The 16465-nt window shown below is 48.1% G+C and overlaps 1 protein-coding gene across 1 annotated transcript in view; it reads right to left on the bottom strand.

Moving 5' to 3' along the window:
• Window positions 1–16465, bottom strand: part of PKD1 (polycystin 1, transient receptor potential channel interacting) — a 128889-nt gene that overhangs the window by 28955 nt on the left and 83469 nt on the right. Inside the window, exons 20-26 of the mRNA XM_088152401.1 lie at window positions 12577–12736; window positions 11739–11891; window positions 8110–8254; window positions 6490–7089; window positions 4271–4436; window positions 3705–3957; window positions 1592–1787 (exon numbers count right to left, since the gene is read on the bottom strand). Coding sequence (XP_088008527.1) covers window positions 1592–1787; window positions 3705–3957; window positions 4271–4436; window positions 6490–7089; window positions 8110–8254; window positions 11739–11891; window positions 12577–12736 — 1673 coding nt within the window. The remainder of the gene's footprint in view (window positions 1–1591; window positions 1788–3704; window positions 3958–4270; window positions 4437–6489; window positions 7090–8109; window positions 8255–11738; window positions 11892–12576; window positions 12737–16465) is intronic.

Here is a 16465-nt window from a genome sequence, read left to right as displayed (position 1 = left end):
ATAAGCTTTCAAATTTGCCAGACACGCTCCCCCGGCTGATGTGAAATAAATCTTGGGCCTGATGTTCTTATCCCAAAGCCTGTTGGTGGCACTTGAGCTACTTTTAGAAAAGAGGTGGTGTGTGGATTGCTCCCCAGGATCTTGCTCCTAAGCAAAAATTATATGCCAGACAATTCAGAGTTCCTATCAATTATCTCTCCCAGCATTTTTTTACTTTGGCAAATATAGAACCTACTTTTCTATGGGGCAGCTCCTTTGCAGGATCACATTGCAGTGACATTGGAGCAGCAACTGCTACATTTATGTGAGCCCGGGACTGTTGCCTCTCCAAACAGGAGCACCGGCTCCAATGTTCATTATCTTGCCAATGTTCTAACGGGAGGGGATATTTCTCCTGGAGGCTTTCCCACAGAGGATGCCTGTGCTCCTTAACAGCTGCCAGATGTTCTCTGTTCTGCCCTGGCTCATTGGATAGAGGGAGGGCACCCCTGTTCAGTCTGCTGCCCTTCAGATATGTTAGATCACAACTATAGCCTTCTCTAGATAGCCCAGGTTGTAGTTGAGGGTTGCCACCGTATCCCAGAAAATCTAGAGGGCGTCATGCCAACCAGGAGTTGTGTCAAGTTCTTTCGCAGCTGCCTCAACCAAAACTAATTCATCCACCCCAGATTCTCAGAGTCTTCTTCAACAAGATTTATCGAGATGGATAGAGTAAGAATTTTAGCAACTAAACTATTTCCAGTTTTGAAACAATTTTTGAAACTACCTGGAGTCGCTGGGAGTTGGGTGACATTATTATGAATTTGCCCCCCAATACATTAGGATGGAGTCTGTTTTAATAGTCAGCAAGGGTCTTTACACAACAAGAGAGGACTTAGTAGGTGGCTGTTTACAAAACCATCTCCTAAGTCCTTATTAGTCTGTGACTGGACCATTAGATCTGGTTAGGGCACCAATATTGCAAAAACGCAAAATAAAGGTCAAAAGCCTTTGGTTCTGCCCATTCCTACAACACGACATCACTGCCCATGCTCTTGCAGCCCTCCAGTAGGATAGAAACACACAGCATGACCTGCAGGCTGAAAAAAAGGTTGCCCGTCCTGGAATAAATGGAGGGACATGCAAAGCGGGCTCCACTGGGGACCTGTACTGGAACTGGCATTTTAAAAATTTATTTGGAGCTAGAAGTTCCACAGGTAAAAAAGAGGCAGGGCTTCAATCATGCGGACGAGATCTTGACACCTTCCCCCCACATCCATAGCTGCCCCAGCTGTGTTCAGTTGTACGTCCCAACAGCCTCTCCAGTGATTTTACAACTTTTTCGCTTGAGTCTGCACCTATTATTAGTCAGGGGAGGACTTATGAATTGGCAAATCTCTATATGGGTCTTAAGAAAAAGACAGCACTGCCCCAAAGTGATGAGCAGAGAAGGGGATTCTAGCCCCCCCCCCCCCCCCCAGCCATGATGTTGGGAAGGAATTCAGCCTCATTCCCAAGGAAGGGGACATTTCATTGCATTGCATTTCTCAAAGTTTAACCCCGTTGTTAATACGATGGTGAAAAGAGCCCCAAAGGATCTGCGGATACTAACCTGACCCTTTGCCCCAGCCTGTTTTCACCAAGATTTCATATCTGTACAGCCCATTCTTCCCACAGAAAGGGATCGACCCCACGCGATTAATGTCGATCAGATCCAATTTGTGCACAATCACAGCTGCCATGGAGTAGGTCACCAGACAGACAGCACAAGTCAGCAGAACTATGTAGTTGAACCCGGGGCCTGGAGGCTGAAGGAAAGGCAACGTACATTTCAGAGAGTGGTAACTTTCTGGTTCTTCAGCCAGTGTTTAGTCCACATCTGGATGCACTTTGGTAGTAACATATATGAAATATATATGTAATATATATGAGTATATCTACCCAGTAACCTACATATATCACCCTTTTTTTAAAAAAACAGGACCGACTTTATTGAACCATACGTATACACACAATGTTCAGATTATTTGTTTGGGGGAAGTTAACAATAAATTGTTATAGATCATCAAAATGCTCAAAGGGTGAGACAGTCATAATGGCTGCTTCTGTGCCGTCTGGCTAGGAATGGAACAGTCCAAAAGAGGGGCTCTGGGAAACAGGCTGCGGCCCAGCTCAGGGAAAGGGAGGGGGATGCGAAGGAGTTAGAGACAGTGATGGATTAAGGAAGGGCCCCTGTGAAGATCTGTCCCTTGCAAGGAAGGGCATATTCAGCCTAGAAATGAGGTTGCAGAACAAAGGGACAAGGAATACAAGTCTGATGTTTTACAGGAGAATTTTAGATACTTTGAGGACATATTTCCACACAGGTTTCTACAGGCTCCTCTGCTGAGGCTCTCCAGGGCACTGAAACAGGTCACGTGCACCTGCAGAAGCAGCAAAAACACTCTAGCAACAGAGAGGAGGAGGGCTGGCAAAAGCCGATGGAGTCTGCCAAGGACACAATCTCTTGTAACTTCTCCAAGTGTGCAAAAGTCATCCATTCAGAGGATCTAGAGGGGGTTGGGCTGAAATATTACAGAAGGGAGCCTGGAAGAAGGCACAGGACAGGACAGGAATTTGCACAGTCCCTGTTCCTGGACAGCTGAAGTTCATGGGGTTCCAAATATTCCAGAAAAAGGGGAGAAGCATACCCAACTCTTGAGAGAAGTAGAAAGTAAAGGCATGGAGAGGGTGCTACAGTTTGCAGAAGAAAACCCCTCCCAAACGGCAGAGGATATGAAAGACACCCATCCTGGCCACTGAAGCTGCTTAAGGGTATCAACAGTGGAAGGAGGCAGGACCCCCCTTCAGTGGGCGAAGGCCACAAAGCAGTTGCTGAGAGCCCCACCACCAAAGGAATGCCATCTGCAGGGGCTTCACTGGCCATGAGGGCCTATCCCTGACCTTATTATGCATCCAAATGGATCTTCAGGCAAACATATGGGAATGAGGAAAGACCATGCTACTGGTTTGTGTTGGTTGCATTAAGTTGTTAATGATTCTTCATTGTTAATACTTATTCCAAATGGCTTATAGCCATGGTGACCATATTTTTCTGGAAAAAATAAAGGACAAACCTGAAAAAGGGGCAAATCTGAGAGGTTCATAAGGATAAGAATTTTTAGTTGTTTGTGTTTATAACTTTGCTTTACAAAGGAAAATTCAAGAGCAAAACCCAAAAAAACTTTACAAAAAAGCATGTTCTAGTAAAAATATCTAAAAGCAAACAGTATATGTAAATTTATTTTAAAAAGACAATTCAATTTCTATATGAAAATTTTTTCACGTGAATGTGAAAGACTGTGCATTTGTATGGTAAAAGTTAAATGATCGAAATAAAGGACAAAAGCGGGTTTTTGAAAAAATAAATAAATCTAAAAGGCAGCTTTCTGAAATAAAGGACTGTCTTTTATAATAAAGACATATGATCACTGTACTTACAGCCTTGGCCCCTGAGCTGCTTCTGTTTAGTGACGAGATGGGAGAATTCCACCTTTCCGTTTGCGGCTGGGTCCCCCTCCCCACAGGGAAAGACTTCAGGGAAGGATCGGACCCACCCGCCAGCTCTCGTGCAAGGAGGAAAAGTAAAGTCCTTCTGACCCAAAAATAACAACAGCCACCGCCAAGGTACAAGAAATTAAAAACAGAAGCCGTGCATAATACCCAAAGCAGCCCTCGAAGCTCACCGGCTTGATGAACTGCACGGAGTGCGAGGGGACAAAGAGGCTTGCCCCAAAAGCAGTCAGGTGCTGGGTTAAGCACACGGCTTTCTCCGGAGTGGCCCCCTCCAAGGGAGCCATCCCTTCTGTCTTCCAACGAGCCTCTTCCTCGTTGAAATACTGGCACAAGGAGCTGTACAGACCCAGAGTCACCTCCACAGGGGACCATGCAAAATGGCTGGTGATGTTCAAGCGATGGTCCCTCACTGTGTCAGCAATCCTAAAGCAGAGAGGGAACCAAGCGGTGAGGAAACCGGCTCAGCCAGCCAGCCCCTTGCACCCATTTCTCCGGCAGGCAGGCCTCGGTGGGCGGAAAGCTTCCTCGCCCAGCCCTCCTTTGCTCCCAGGTGTCCCCTGCGCTGGCCAGGGATTCCCTCGCAGCACTAGAAAGACAAGCTTCACAGCGCAGCACAGAAGGCGCCCCCTCCCCGGAACAAGTCCCTGATTGCTTCCTCCCCAGGAACAACCGGCCTGCAGACCCCCAGCAGCTCATTCGGGTCCGAGTCTGCTTCAGCCCCGGAGGTCCCACTCACCCAGGGGGAACGAAGAAGGTGTAGCGCCGTGGGTCGCCCTGCAGCCCCTCCTTCATATCCTCCAGAGAGATCTCCTTGGAGGCCGTGCAGTTGTGCTCTCCGGATTCAGGGGAGTGGAAGAGGCAGACGGCAAGAAACGGCTCCTTCTCCCTGGAGACGTAACGATCTGGCCGTCGGGGAGGGGGCAGAGAGAAGACAGCGTGGGTTGGCAGCAAAGAGACCGACTTCCATGCCGCCGTCCCTCCGGCATTTACAACCTTCAGCGTCCTAGCACTGAAGCCTGGGGTCTTGAGGAGCAAGCGGCTTCCAAATTCAGACCGGGGCCTCCCAGGGCCTCCCTCCCTGCCTGAGTTCGAATTCAGATCCAGCTGTCCTATGAGCAGAAGTGCTGAACTCTTTCCATGGCCAAACACTGCCCCCCTGCCTGCCCCAAATCATTCAGAAAGCGCCGTTCTACATTCCCCAAGGGGAAGAGGTGAGGCTTTGTGAGGGAGCTCCGAAGATGACTGCCTGCAATGCCGAAGGGGTTGCAACTGCCTGGGGGCAGTTCTCGCCTTCCTTCCCTCTGGTCTGAAACATCCTGGTGGTTTCCCACTCAGGGGCCCACCGGGCCTGACTTTTCTGGCCGGGAAGCAGCCTGAGCGGTGTCTGCTGCCTGGGAGAAGCCCCTTCCCTGGAGGAGACATTTTTGAAGCCAAAAGAGGGCTGCCTGCCTGCCTGCCTGCCTGCCTGCCTTCCCTTCTCCAGCTATCCATCCCCTTGCCTCATTCCCACCCACTCCTCCCTCCTTTCCTCTGCCCTGTTTTTTAGCTTTTCCATTTTTGCCCTTTCTGCTAAGAAGGTGGAGGAGAGAATGGGGGACATACAGAACTGCGCATGACAGGATTTCCTGTGCACAAAGGAGAACGGTGGGTGTCGGGTGCCTTTGGGGAGTCAGCTTTTAAACAGGATACCTGATTTTACAGGCTGGTGGGGGCATTCAAAAAAGTCAAGATGGCAGAGACAACTGTCCAATCAAAGCTACACCCCTTTTTTACACACCTCACATCCATGCGCATTAAAAAGGCGTGACTTTTTGACACACGCCCGCCCCCCCCGACAGGTCGTTAATTTTAACCAGAACTTTAATCAGGGATGGGCGTTTGTCCTGATCACCGTCGGATAGGACAGCTTTTCTCCCCCTCCTGGCCTCACAGAAGTGCCGGATGTGCCTTCCACACACGCCGTCCAAATTCAGTGGCACAAGGACAGGGGTCAAACACCAGGACCCCTTTAGCCCTGAGGGAGGGTGGGGGTGGAAGGACAAGAGCGGCCATCACAGCCTCCGGGCCCTTCTTGTGCAGAGGCGGTAAAGTTTTCTCCACTCTCAGGCTGGAAGTGCGGACGGGGGAGCAGAACTGCCATGGACTAGGACAAGGCTTGCTGGGGGAACTGTCACCCTCTAGAATGGGCACAGGCGTTCCTAGGTTGGATTTACAGAAGAGGCCTGTTAAAGTTGCGAGAATTTTGTGAGAAGGTACAAAGAAAAAATGAAAAGAAATCAAGTTCTAGGACATGATTTGAAGGGACTGAAGATCAAGATGGTTAGAAGTAAAAGGAAGGAATATAAAGTGGGTTTATTTGATCAAGGTTAAAATGGGTATGTTTTTATCTCTGGTAATCCTTAATGGACTTTTGCTGATCAGGACTGAAACAACGAGGCTTTATGGATTTTTCTATACATAAGAGATGGGATATGGGAAGAAGAGATCATTTGTTATATTTTAAGAGAAGGTGATAAGTTACTAAAATTGTTTATACTTCTTGTGATGAAGGGGGAAGTCATTTCTTTACAGATTTCTTTTCTTTTTCTTTATTATATTCTTATTTTTTCTTTCTTTTCTATTTTTCTTTCTATTTTTCTCTTTTCTGCATCTCCTATTTTTTTATTTTTTAGTTTGCATTAGTTTTTATCTTTGCAACTGTAATTTTTAATAAAATTACTATTAAAAAAAAAGAATGGCACAGGGGTATGTGAGCTGCGATGTTCACCTGCTGTTCCTCAGGTGTCCCCACAACATGCTCTTCCTGCCCTGAACAGGGGCTGGACTAGGTGATCCCTTCTAATGCTCTGAATCTGTGCTTCCTTCAGCTCTTGAAGAAGACCACAGTGCTAGACTCAGGGTTAGTAATTCCGGGAGGCCAACCAATATACAGGGTTGTCTCATTCAGGCACCTACCAGTGACGATGCTAAAGGTGATCTGGAAATACAGCCCAGCTTCTGTGTTGCTGTTCTCCATCGAGACCACCACGTTCACTGAATTCTTCTCCTCTACCACCACCGTCCCCACAGTGATGTTCTTCAGACCAGCATCCACAACCATCACGGTGATGGCCTTTTCCAAATCCAGGCTACCAACTGCTATTTCTGTCCCATTGCTGCTCTGAAACTCCATGGAAGCCACTTCGGAGGAGACGCTGTAGTTGGTGATGTACCCAAAGGGAAACGGGTTGTAGTCGACATGGAAGATGACCTGGACGACATCCGTCAGGTCAGAGAAGGTGGCTCTGAAAGCTGGAGGGATGGAGAACTGGCAGCCTGGGGTGTCCTCATAGCAGAGCAGGGTGAGGGGGTCAGCTCGTTTCCCTCTGGCTGTGATGTTGCTCCCAGCCAACTCCAGGGGCTCCTCGTTGAGGACTCGTGACTTCATTAGGATGCGCATCAAGTCAGTGGACAAGGCGTATGCTTTGGAAGCAACCTGCACCCTATTCTGAGCACTGTAGAGTTCCTGTCGCTCTGACTCCTGGGAAACAGCGTTGACGAGGTGGATCAAGTCTCCTGCAAAAGGGCCCGCCAAAATCAGTGCCAGAAGGCCTTGCTGGCCCTGCAAAGTTTCACCAACCCCACGCCCAATCAAGCCGCTGCCCGCCAGAGCCTGCCTCCCCTCCACCGCTGGGTGGCTTGCAGCAACGGAGGCGCAGAGGCGCTGCTGCTTCCCCACCGCACCAGGTCGGACGGAGAGGACTCTCTGGTGGCACCAAGTCCGTTGCTCCTGGCAGGGGCGTCCACAGGGGGTGGACAGCCAGGCCAGTGCAGTCGAAGCAGCCCATTTCTTTTGTCACGACGCCTTTGTTGACCACCCCCTGCGGACACCCTCAACCGCCGGTGTTGCTTTCTGCTCTGAAGAACTGCAACAGGGCTTGGCATTTGTCATTGCACAGGCTCCCATTTCTGATACACAAAAAGTGTAACTATCAGCCACAAACAGCAAAGGCAAGTTATGCCCATTAAAATAGGAATCCTCTCTCAATAGGCCCAATTTTCCTCTCAGCACCAAGAAGCTGAACTTTCTCCACGTTCTCTAAAGAACTGCTATCTTTCCATACATAACTAACTGGGCGTCTTCATTTTCTCTTGGTGTTGGGCTGCTGGCTTGGCACACAGCTCCTAAACAATGGCAAGTACACATCCTACTCCTCATGCTGAGACCGTGTGGCTGGGCCTGGGTGCCCCCAGCAGCACATCTCACCCAGGAGATGCCAGGAACAGGGCGAGCCACCTCCTCGTGCCTCGTCTCCTCAGGCCAGCTGAGCCTGGGCTGCCTTCCCTGCCCAGCCCTTCCCTGCCAGGGGCTGGGCTGAGCCTCCGTGCCCCGTTTCCCTGCTCTGGAAACGGCTCCCCTGGGGAGAAGGGTTCCTTTCCCCATGGGGACTCTCACCCCAGCCCTGTCTCTGGCTCAGAGAGATGCCTCCTTCACCCCACTGTGAAGTTCGGAGAAGCGAGGGGGGCACCTGGTCTCCATCCCTTCTGGAGCCAGCCTTATCTCCTTCACCCCAAGACCTCCTCCGGCGGGCTCACCCATGATGTTGAGGATGTCGTCAGCGATGGCCTTGGGTGTCATGGTTCCTTGCAGGGTCTCCCCTTGAAGAATGGTCATCATAGCTTCAAGCTTCTTCAAGGTCTTCGTCAGGCAAGTTCGACACACAAACTCCTTACTGGCCACCTGCGAATCCAAAACAGAGCTGAAGCAAGTCAGTACGCAAAGTTTCTGGCCTCAGGGTGGTTGAGGGTATTCCTTCAGGACTCCAGCCATGTTTTACCATCCTTATAGCAAGACTTCTGCAATTACATTCACAAAGAGTATGCATTTAATAAATTATTACTGAACCTCCCAGAGTCACTGGGAGGTGGGAGACATATAAATTTAGTAAATTATTACTGTTGGTCGCACAGTCAGCCAGGTGTTTAGACTGGATTTGGCATTCTTATCCACCTATCAAGTCCTTCCCAAGGACCTGGGATAGGCAGATGTTGTTGCTTGATGGTGTCAAAGGTATCGTCGCAGGATGGAAGCTGTTCCAAGTAAAGCTGCCTTTTGCAATTGACGGATGGTGATTTTGTCAATGCCGATGGTCTTCAAATGGTGGTGGTGGTGGTGGTGGTGGTGATTATTATTATTACTGGAGCAGGACTGCTCTGGGGTTCGCAGAGGGATGCTGTGTTCAACACAGGCAACACAGTCCTCACCCAGCAGAGCTCTTTCCTGCCACAGCCACACAGATCTGAGAGCATCACACAAAGTCCCCACCCTTTCCCTTCCATCCTGCTGGGATAACCATGAGCCACAGAGGACAGAGGGAAGGGTCTTGAGGGACAGGAGGAAGAGCTGCTACCAGGGCAACTGACAGGTAAGAGGGGCTTGAGCTCGGGCCAAAAAAATAACTTAAGAAAACGTCTCAGACGAGCCCCTCTTTAGTTCACACAAAGATAAAGGGAAGGAGGGGGAAGCACATTTGGACTTGCAAGGTTCAGTTCCTATAGCTTTACAATAAAAGTAGTCCTGACCTACATGGCGTTGGTTCTCTTCTCTGGTCCACTTTGAAGGGTTGACCAGACAAGGTCAGCTCCACCAGAGAGTACTGTCCCTGCACTAGAGAGTAGCAGTAGGGCTGGTGGGCTCAGGCTATGGCTGAGGCACTGCCACCCACTGGCGTTTGGGAGGTCTCTTTGGCACTAACTTAGCAGTGAAGTCTACAAAGAAAAGTAGGCTTCTTCAGATGCCACAAAAATCTTCCAACTCTATTTTTGGAAGGGCTGAGCGACCCAACCTTCTGCCTCCTTCCCTTCAAACCATCACCAGATTGTGGAGAAAAGTCTTTGCTGCAGAGGACCAGCAGCTCCTCCATCCTCACTAATTAAACTAGAGAGAACCAGGAATCTCCACAAGCAGGGTCAAAAAAGGCAAGATGGCAATTGCAACTGCATGATTGAAGATGGTTATGGTATACATTGAAAAGGGGCAGGGTTTTGGTCACATGGTCACAGCTGTCATCTTAATTTTTTTGACACGCCACACACACGCAGCCCACCCTGGAGAGAGCCCTGTCTTACAGTAGGCCTGTCGCCACCAACCGCCGCAGCCAAAAGTCAACAGAGAGCTCGCTCTATAGGCATCCCATAGAAAACATGGAACGCTTTCCGCTTCTTTCACAGCAGCGTTGGTTCTTCTCTCCATTTGTGACTGTGCTGCCAATGCTGGCAGGCTAGTAGTCCAAAAGGATGCAGAGCCAGCCTGGCCCATCAGGCTGCAAGACCATTGCCAGCAGGAATGCCCCTCCCAGCCGCCAGGCCCTTTCCATTACGTGCTCCTTGGCCTCCCACCCCCAAACTCAGGGTCTCCCAAGCACGCCTCCCTAGTTTTGGCCCCACCCAGCAGATGCTGGGCGAGGGCCGAATGAACAGCGATTTCCCCTGGGGACCCTCTGCACTGGGGGCACAGAGCCACGGGGGCAGAATCTCAAGCTCAGATCCAATCTCTTTTTTAGGGAGGAACATGTGTGCCTGACTATTTTCACTCTTCTTATGGTGAGGGGGTTCAAGAGCTGGCAGTGGTCCAGTCAAGCACCTTTCTGCCCCCACCGCAGTCTCAACAAAAACCATGACCCGTACTGTTCTCACTGGCAGTAAGAATTGTGCTGGGTATGGAGGATGAGAATTGTAGCCCAACCTGGTCTGAGCGCTCTGTTGGGGAAAGGCAGTTTTAGGCCACAATATGAATTGAAGCATGTCCGAGTTGGAAAAGATTTCTGAGGTCACCTAGTCCAACCACTTGCTCAGGGCAGGAAGCTAGCCCCCATCGGAAAACCTCCAGAATTGCTTAACAAGACAGGGATGCTGAGGGAGGGAGGGAGGGAGGGAGGGAGGGAGGGAGGGAAGGAGGATCACAACTGGGGGAACTGACTGGGGAGCCAGGAGGCTTCCCTCCTCCTAGTTCTCCTCGGAGTGGTGCATCTAGCCTGAGGACATAGATATCTATGCCTCCTGAAACCAGACCAGTTGTGTGTTCTGAAGAGCCCTTAGAGATCCACGGACCAAGAGGAACTGACTCCAGCTGATGGACCAAAGGACCCATGCTCTAGCCAGATGAAGCTGTCCAGAGGAACACCCTCTGCCTCTAACCCATGGGGAGATCTTGGCTGTTTGCTACCTTGCCTTCAACCTCTCCTCTCCTCTCCCTCCCTGCCAACACCTAGACTAGCTACACATTCTTTGGGCCAGGCCTTCTTTCCCACACCCTTTTCCTTTTGGCAGGGAGGGGAGAATGGCCAGAGCCCCTTGCCCCACAATGGACACAGCCCTAATATTGCCCTGCCGGCAGAGCCTTGTTTTCTGCAGTGGGGCGAGAGGTCTCTCCTCCAGACTATGGAGCTAAGGCCGCTCCCTTATGTCTTCTGGAAATTATCAGTCAGGAACTGATCTCAACATGATTTAAAATCTTGGCAACCACCCTGTTGCTATTCCCATTTTCCAGAGAGGAAACAGAGGCTGAGGGAGAGCCAAAACCCATAAATGGCCACAGAAGCTGGAGGAATCCACAGGCTCCTCTAAGTCAGCAAGGGCCAACCCAAGCCAAATGAAAGCAGTCCAAGAGGAAGGCTGCACCCCGCCGCCCGAGGCTCCTTTAGCTCCCCTTTATTCTAACACCAATTCAGGTAGTGCAAGCAGAACCCTAACTCAGATGGGGCCATCAGGAAACAAGGCGGCGGCTTGTGAAAACTCCTGGGCTTGAAGTATCCTAGAATCCTAGAGATGGAAGGAGATCTGAGGTCGTAGCCCGCCTCCCTATTCAGCGCAGGGCAGAGCATCTCTGAGCATCCAGCCTCTGCTTGTACACACAACATAAAGGGTGGGGGTGGGGGGGGGAATAAGCCTTCCCCCACCCTGCCCTAGTCTGATCAGGGCAGAGCTGCTCATTAGCCAAGTATGTTCATTTAGAAAAGACAAGGAAGGGAGAAAATTGGAGGAGGGAATGGATGCTAAGAAAAGTGCACCAAAGACATTTTGCCTGCTGTCTATTTCTACGGGCACAGTTTGAAATCATCCCATTTTAAACCAGGGAAAGCTCACATGTTCAAGCCAGAAGCAGGTCTAGGTATTCCCACCCATCCCAGCCCCTTCTGCTTTATCCCCGGGCCCAAACCACTTACCATACACTGGGCCAGCGCAGCCACAATCTGCCGGATGTCATCCACTGTGTTGACGTTCAAGGAGGTCAGCGTTTCGGTCACGTTCCTGCGGATCCGGATCCGAAGGGGGACATCATGCTCGGCTTCCAGTTTTGAATGTACAAAAGATTCATGCTTTGGGTGGGATGACAGAAAAATGAATCATCAGGTTCTATCAGACCTTGAGGCAGTCAGGTCAGGAAACAGACCTCGCAAGGATCACAAGAATGCTGCTTCCCCTTACACCAAACAGACTCAAGGCAAGACTATTTGGAGTTTCTTTCTCATGACCTCCCCTTTCCCAAGACTGAGTCGTCTCTGGTTTTCCCTGAATGGCTCCTGGATATTTTCACCAAGGCCATCTCCGTATTCCTCTATGGTTCTTGGGAAGCTGCAGATTCTGTCTTGTGGCTGTGAATATTGTCCCCAGTAGGAACACCTTTAAACAGGGAATGAACGCAGTACAAAAAAGGTAATCCCCCCATTAGGTCTTCGTTGTCCAATAGTGCAGTCTGGGTGAGATATCCCACACAGGGGCACCCCTGGGGGTGGGATGGGGTCCAGAAACGTCAGGATGACAGCTGCAACCATACACTCTCAGACACCATTTTGACCCCCCAATCCTGATTCTCTTGATCCCCCATGCCATTGCTTTTTTAAAAGAACAGAGGAGGACCTACGCATGCATCTCTCCCATCACTTCTATGTATGTCCTTCTTAGACTGTGAGATGTTCTGGCAAAGTAGAAGACGAGTTAATTTAATTTTTAACTCCATAAAGCTGACCAAGAGACCAGCATCCTCCCTCCATAATTTCATACCTCATTTAAGACGGTGATGAGAGCCAGTGAATACTCAATCACTGGTTGGGGGTCACTCTGCTTTACTAGGCCCTGCAGTACCACCTCCGTCTTGTTGGAAAGCCATTGGGGAAGGCTGTGGAATCCCTCCGGTGCTCTGGGCAAGGTGATGGCCATGGAACTGGACAGAAAAACAGCCAATGACTGTCACGTAGAGTGCTCTGCATCTGGTAGACGAGCTATGTTCCTAACACGGTCATTTTCTGTGTGCAGGGTGCGTGTTTTTTAAATAGGAGAGCACGTTAAAATAACCGGTTGGCAAGGATACAGTACAGTCTAGCAAGAAGGATACTGCACAAATGAAGGTACAGTTACTAGGATGCTAACAGAAGGCAGGTGAAGAGTCGCACTCCCCCAATCTGGCCTCAGCTACACTGGTTGCCAGACTGTTTCCAGGCTCAGTGTAAAGTGTGGAGTGTAATTTTTAAAGTTCTAAACAATTTGGAACAAGTTATTGGGAATGCTGTCTGATCTCCTATAAGCTACTCCGTCTTGAACTCCACTCCACTCCCACTCCAGAAAAGACTTCATGGCCACCAGAAATGCAGCCCTGAACTGCCTTCTCCGAGAAAAACATCAGAGCCTTTCCTGGGTTGCATGAACTCCAAAGGCTGGCTTACTTCCTTCAGCCTTCCTTACATTTAATGTTATGCCTGTCTTCTAGATTAGCTTTACATTCCTGATTTTCCTTGGCATTTCTTTCTTTATTTGCCTGCTTACCCACGCGATTGATGCCCTGCGATAGTCTTTTCTCCAAATCTCAAATCCTACAGGACTGAGCACCCACAATCCTTTGCACCACAGCCTTGTTGGATAGGCCCACTTACTCGGACGCCTGACTTTAATCAGCTCCCAAATACTTATCTAGAAATTGCTCTGAGAAAAACACAGACCAGGAGATGCTGAGAAAGTTTGTGCCAAGCGGGAGACAGGAACATCTCGGAGGATAAATGGTGCAAGAGTTCTATTCCCATTTGTCTTCAGCTGCAATCCATTCATCAGCACACAGCTGTTTGTTAGCAACGGGAACAAGACACTGAATTCTTTCTTGAAACAAATAAACTGAACTGCACCCTTGTCACGGATTTATAACCTCAGAATGTATTGGTTTTCTATGCTAACCAAAATGGAATTCTGTATCAAAAGAGCAGTACATCAAGGTGAACAGGGAATGGCTCCTTCTTTGCATCCAACTTTTGATCCTGGACCACAACGGCAGTCTAGGTAATAGCAAGGTAACAAGGGGGCCCTCCTGTGTGAGGCCCCCCAATAGCAGTTTGCAAAACACAAATGAAGCACCCAATAAACAGTCCAACACACTATCTTCTAGGTTCAGAATGTGGGAGAAGTGCCAGCAAGATTATCTGTCTGGCAACTGGAAGTTTTGCACATTCACCACTCCAGTGTTTTGTGGGTTTAGGTCAATTTTCTTTCAGTATAGATTCACAGCAGTACTACTGCACTCCCAAGCATCCAACGTACTTTTTTTTTTTTAATCACCCTTAGGAGATTGATTTTGGCTGATTTTGTCTGCAAATGACCGTAGTCATTTCCAGTCAGTTTTACAACGCCTACAGAAAACCACCCAGCTTCATTTTCTCCGCTTATGAAAGGTATGCACTTCTGCCACGTAGCATCCCACGAGGGAAACACATCCCTCGCGTTTCAAACACATTGTACTTGGCACTGCATGAAAGCCATCAGTGCCCAGAAGAATGGCTATAAAACAGTGGTGCACGTATGTACGTGTACGCGCGCGAGAGAGGGAATAGATTTAGAAGGGTCAAGAGCCTATGAGGATGGGTTGCAGAGTGTGTTACGTGTTCCATGTTGACAGATCTGTGTAAATGCACCCGGGCAGAAGGAGCTCCCTAGGGCAGCCCAGCTATTGTTAGGACTGCACAGGCCCTACCCAAAAGAAAAATGGAGGCACCGGGGTAATGCAAACATTTGCAACGCTGCATTTTTCAGCCCGTGTAAGTTACGCTGACAACGCACATTTGCACTGTCTCTCATATTATGCACAATTTATCTCCATTCTCTTACTTAGGCAGAAGGGAAAGGAATGGAATACTTCTTCTAATCTCAGACTCTGGAAATCTTATCATGGTTAAACCTTAACCCTATCCAAGTTTCTGAGATTTCAGCAGGCACTAGACACATTCAGGCATATTATAATCATAGTGGCTACCATTATAGCTTGCAAATGATATGCTAATTTGCTTCTAGTTAAAAGAAAGTATCTGGAACTCCTGAAACATTTCAAATATATGTTTATATTGAAGGATGTTTACATTTTATCATATGTGGTGGTCATGTAAAAAAATTCAAAAATACTAGGAAGAAATACACAGCATTATTAAAAAAAATTAAAAACAAAATTTGAATTGAAACCTCAGGGGTTTTTTTCCTATTAGGAAACTTTCCAAAACAAATAAATAAAAAATATAACAATTTATTAAGAAATATGCTGATAGCTTCAAGGACAAATTTGGCCGACAATGGAAAAGAGATGACTTTGCCGACAGGATCAGACTGGGAAACCAAACTTGGGGAATACACAGCAGTGGCAAAGTTAACAGGATATATCCAGAAGAGAAGTTGGACTAAATTTAAGCAAGAATGGCTTCCCTACACACAACACAACATGGGAAACTGAGAGTACGTTTTTAAGGGGGAAACATTATATTTGATGTAAAGATTATAACCAGAAGCAAGTTTAATATTTATAAATAACTTGATGTAATTACCAGTTGGGTACAATGGGAACTTAATATTGCTTAACTTAAATTAACTCAACTTAACTTAAATTCAGAACTTAATATTGCTTTTACTGATTGTTTTTAGTATTTTTTAAATTATTTTTTCTTTTTACTGTATAAGATTATGTGCATTTATTTTAGGTAATGATGAACAATGGTGATACCAATATAATCATCACAGTTTAGAGTTTTGTAGTGATTCACGATCATTTTTCAAGATGATACAATGATTTTAGTTTTATATATCCAATTAATTATTTAACCAATGGAATAAGGAATTCTAAATTTTATAACAATTGTAAATTCTCCATTTATTAGTATTTTATTTTCCAGACACTATGTCTTATCTCATTTTCTTCTTTTTCCTTTTATGTAGTCACTTATTTTATTCTTCAAAGGTTTTAAAATATAGACAGACACATGCACACACTTTCATAATGAATGGGAGACCACCAAGAAATTCCAGGGCGGTAGGAACTCCCTCTCTTCTCCCTCCCTTTCCCCTCCTTCTCCTCTTGCCAAGAAAACTGCACAGGTGTATCCACAGTCATCAACGGCCATGCTCTGCTCACTGTCTTTACCATTATTGTCAAGTTCAGTTTTCAAGACAAAACTGAAAGCGTAATTAATCCTTCCCTGCTTCTTCGTCCCCTATTCTTCATGCCCCGTTGCAGCTCTTTCAGGTGTGATTCCAGCCAGTCAGGGGGCCATAATATCTGAGTGCGCAACAGCAGCCCTGAAGGCCATCCTCGCCTTTGCTGCCTTGCGCTGAGCCGGCTGATCCCTAGGGCTGAATGAAGCCCCCAGCCTTGCCATAAAATGTTGCTGGTTTCAGGGCTCACCAGACAGCTTGGAAGATTAGGACTCGCGGCCCGGGTCTCGTGGGATGCAATTCAGAGAAAGTGTGACAATCTGATCTGCTAGGCTGGGAGGGAGGGAGGGAGCCTGGACCATTCTCCGTCCTCTTCTCCCAGATATTTGCTCCCTTTCAAACACAGTCACATTGGCAGAAAAAAAGTCACCACTAAACTGGAAATGGGGCAGAGGTCTGCAGGATCTGACCCTCCCCTTAAAATGACCACAACGCT

Source organism: Python bivittatus, unplaced genomic scaffold, assembly GCF_059951505.1.
Source record: "Python bivittatus isolate LINGU-HERP-01145 unplaced genomic scaffold, Pbiv_v1 ctg000030_np1212, whole genome shotgun sequence".
Taxonomy (NCBI): domain Eukaryota; kingdom Metazoa; phylum Chordata; class Lepidosauria; order Squamata; family Pythonidae; genus Python; species Python bivittatus.
This window is presented reverse-complemented; position numbering and strand designations above follow the sequence as displayed.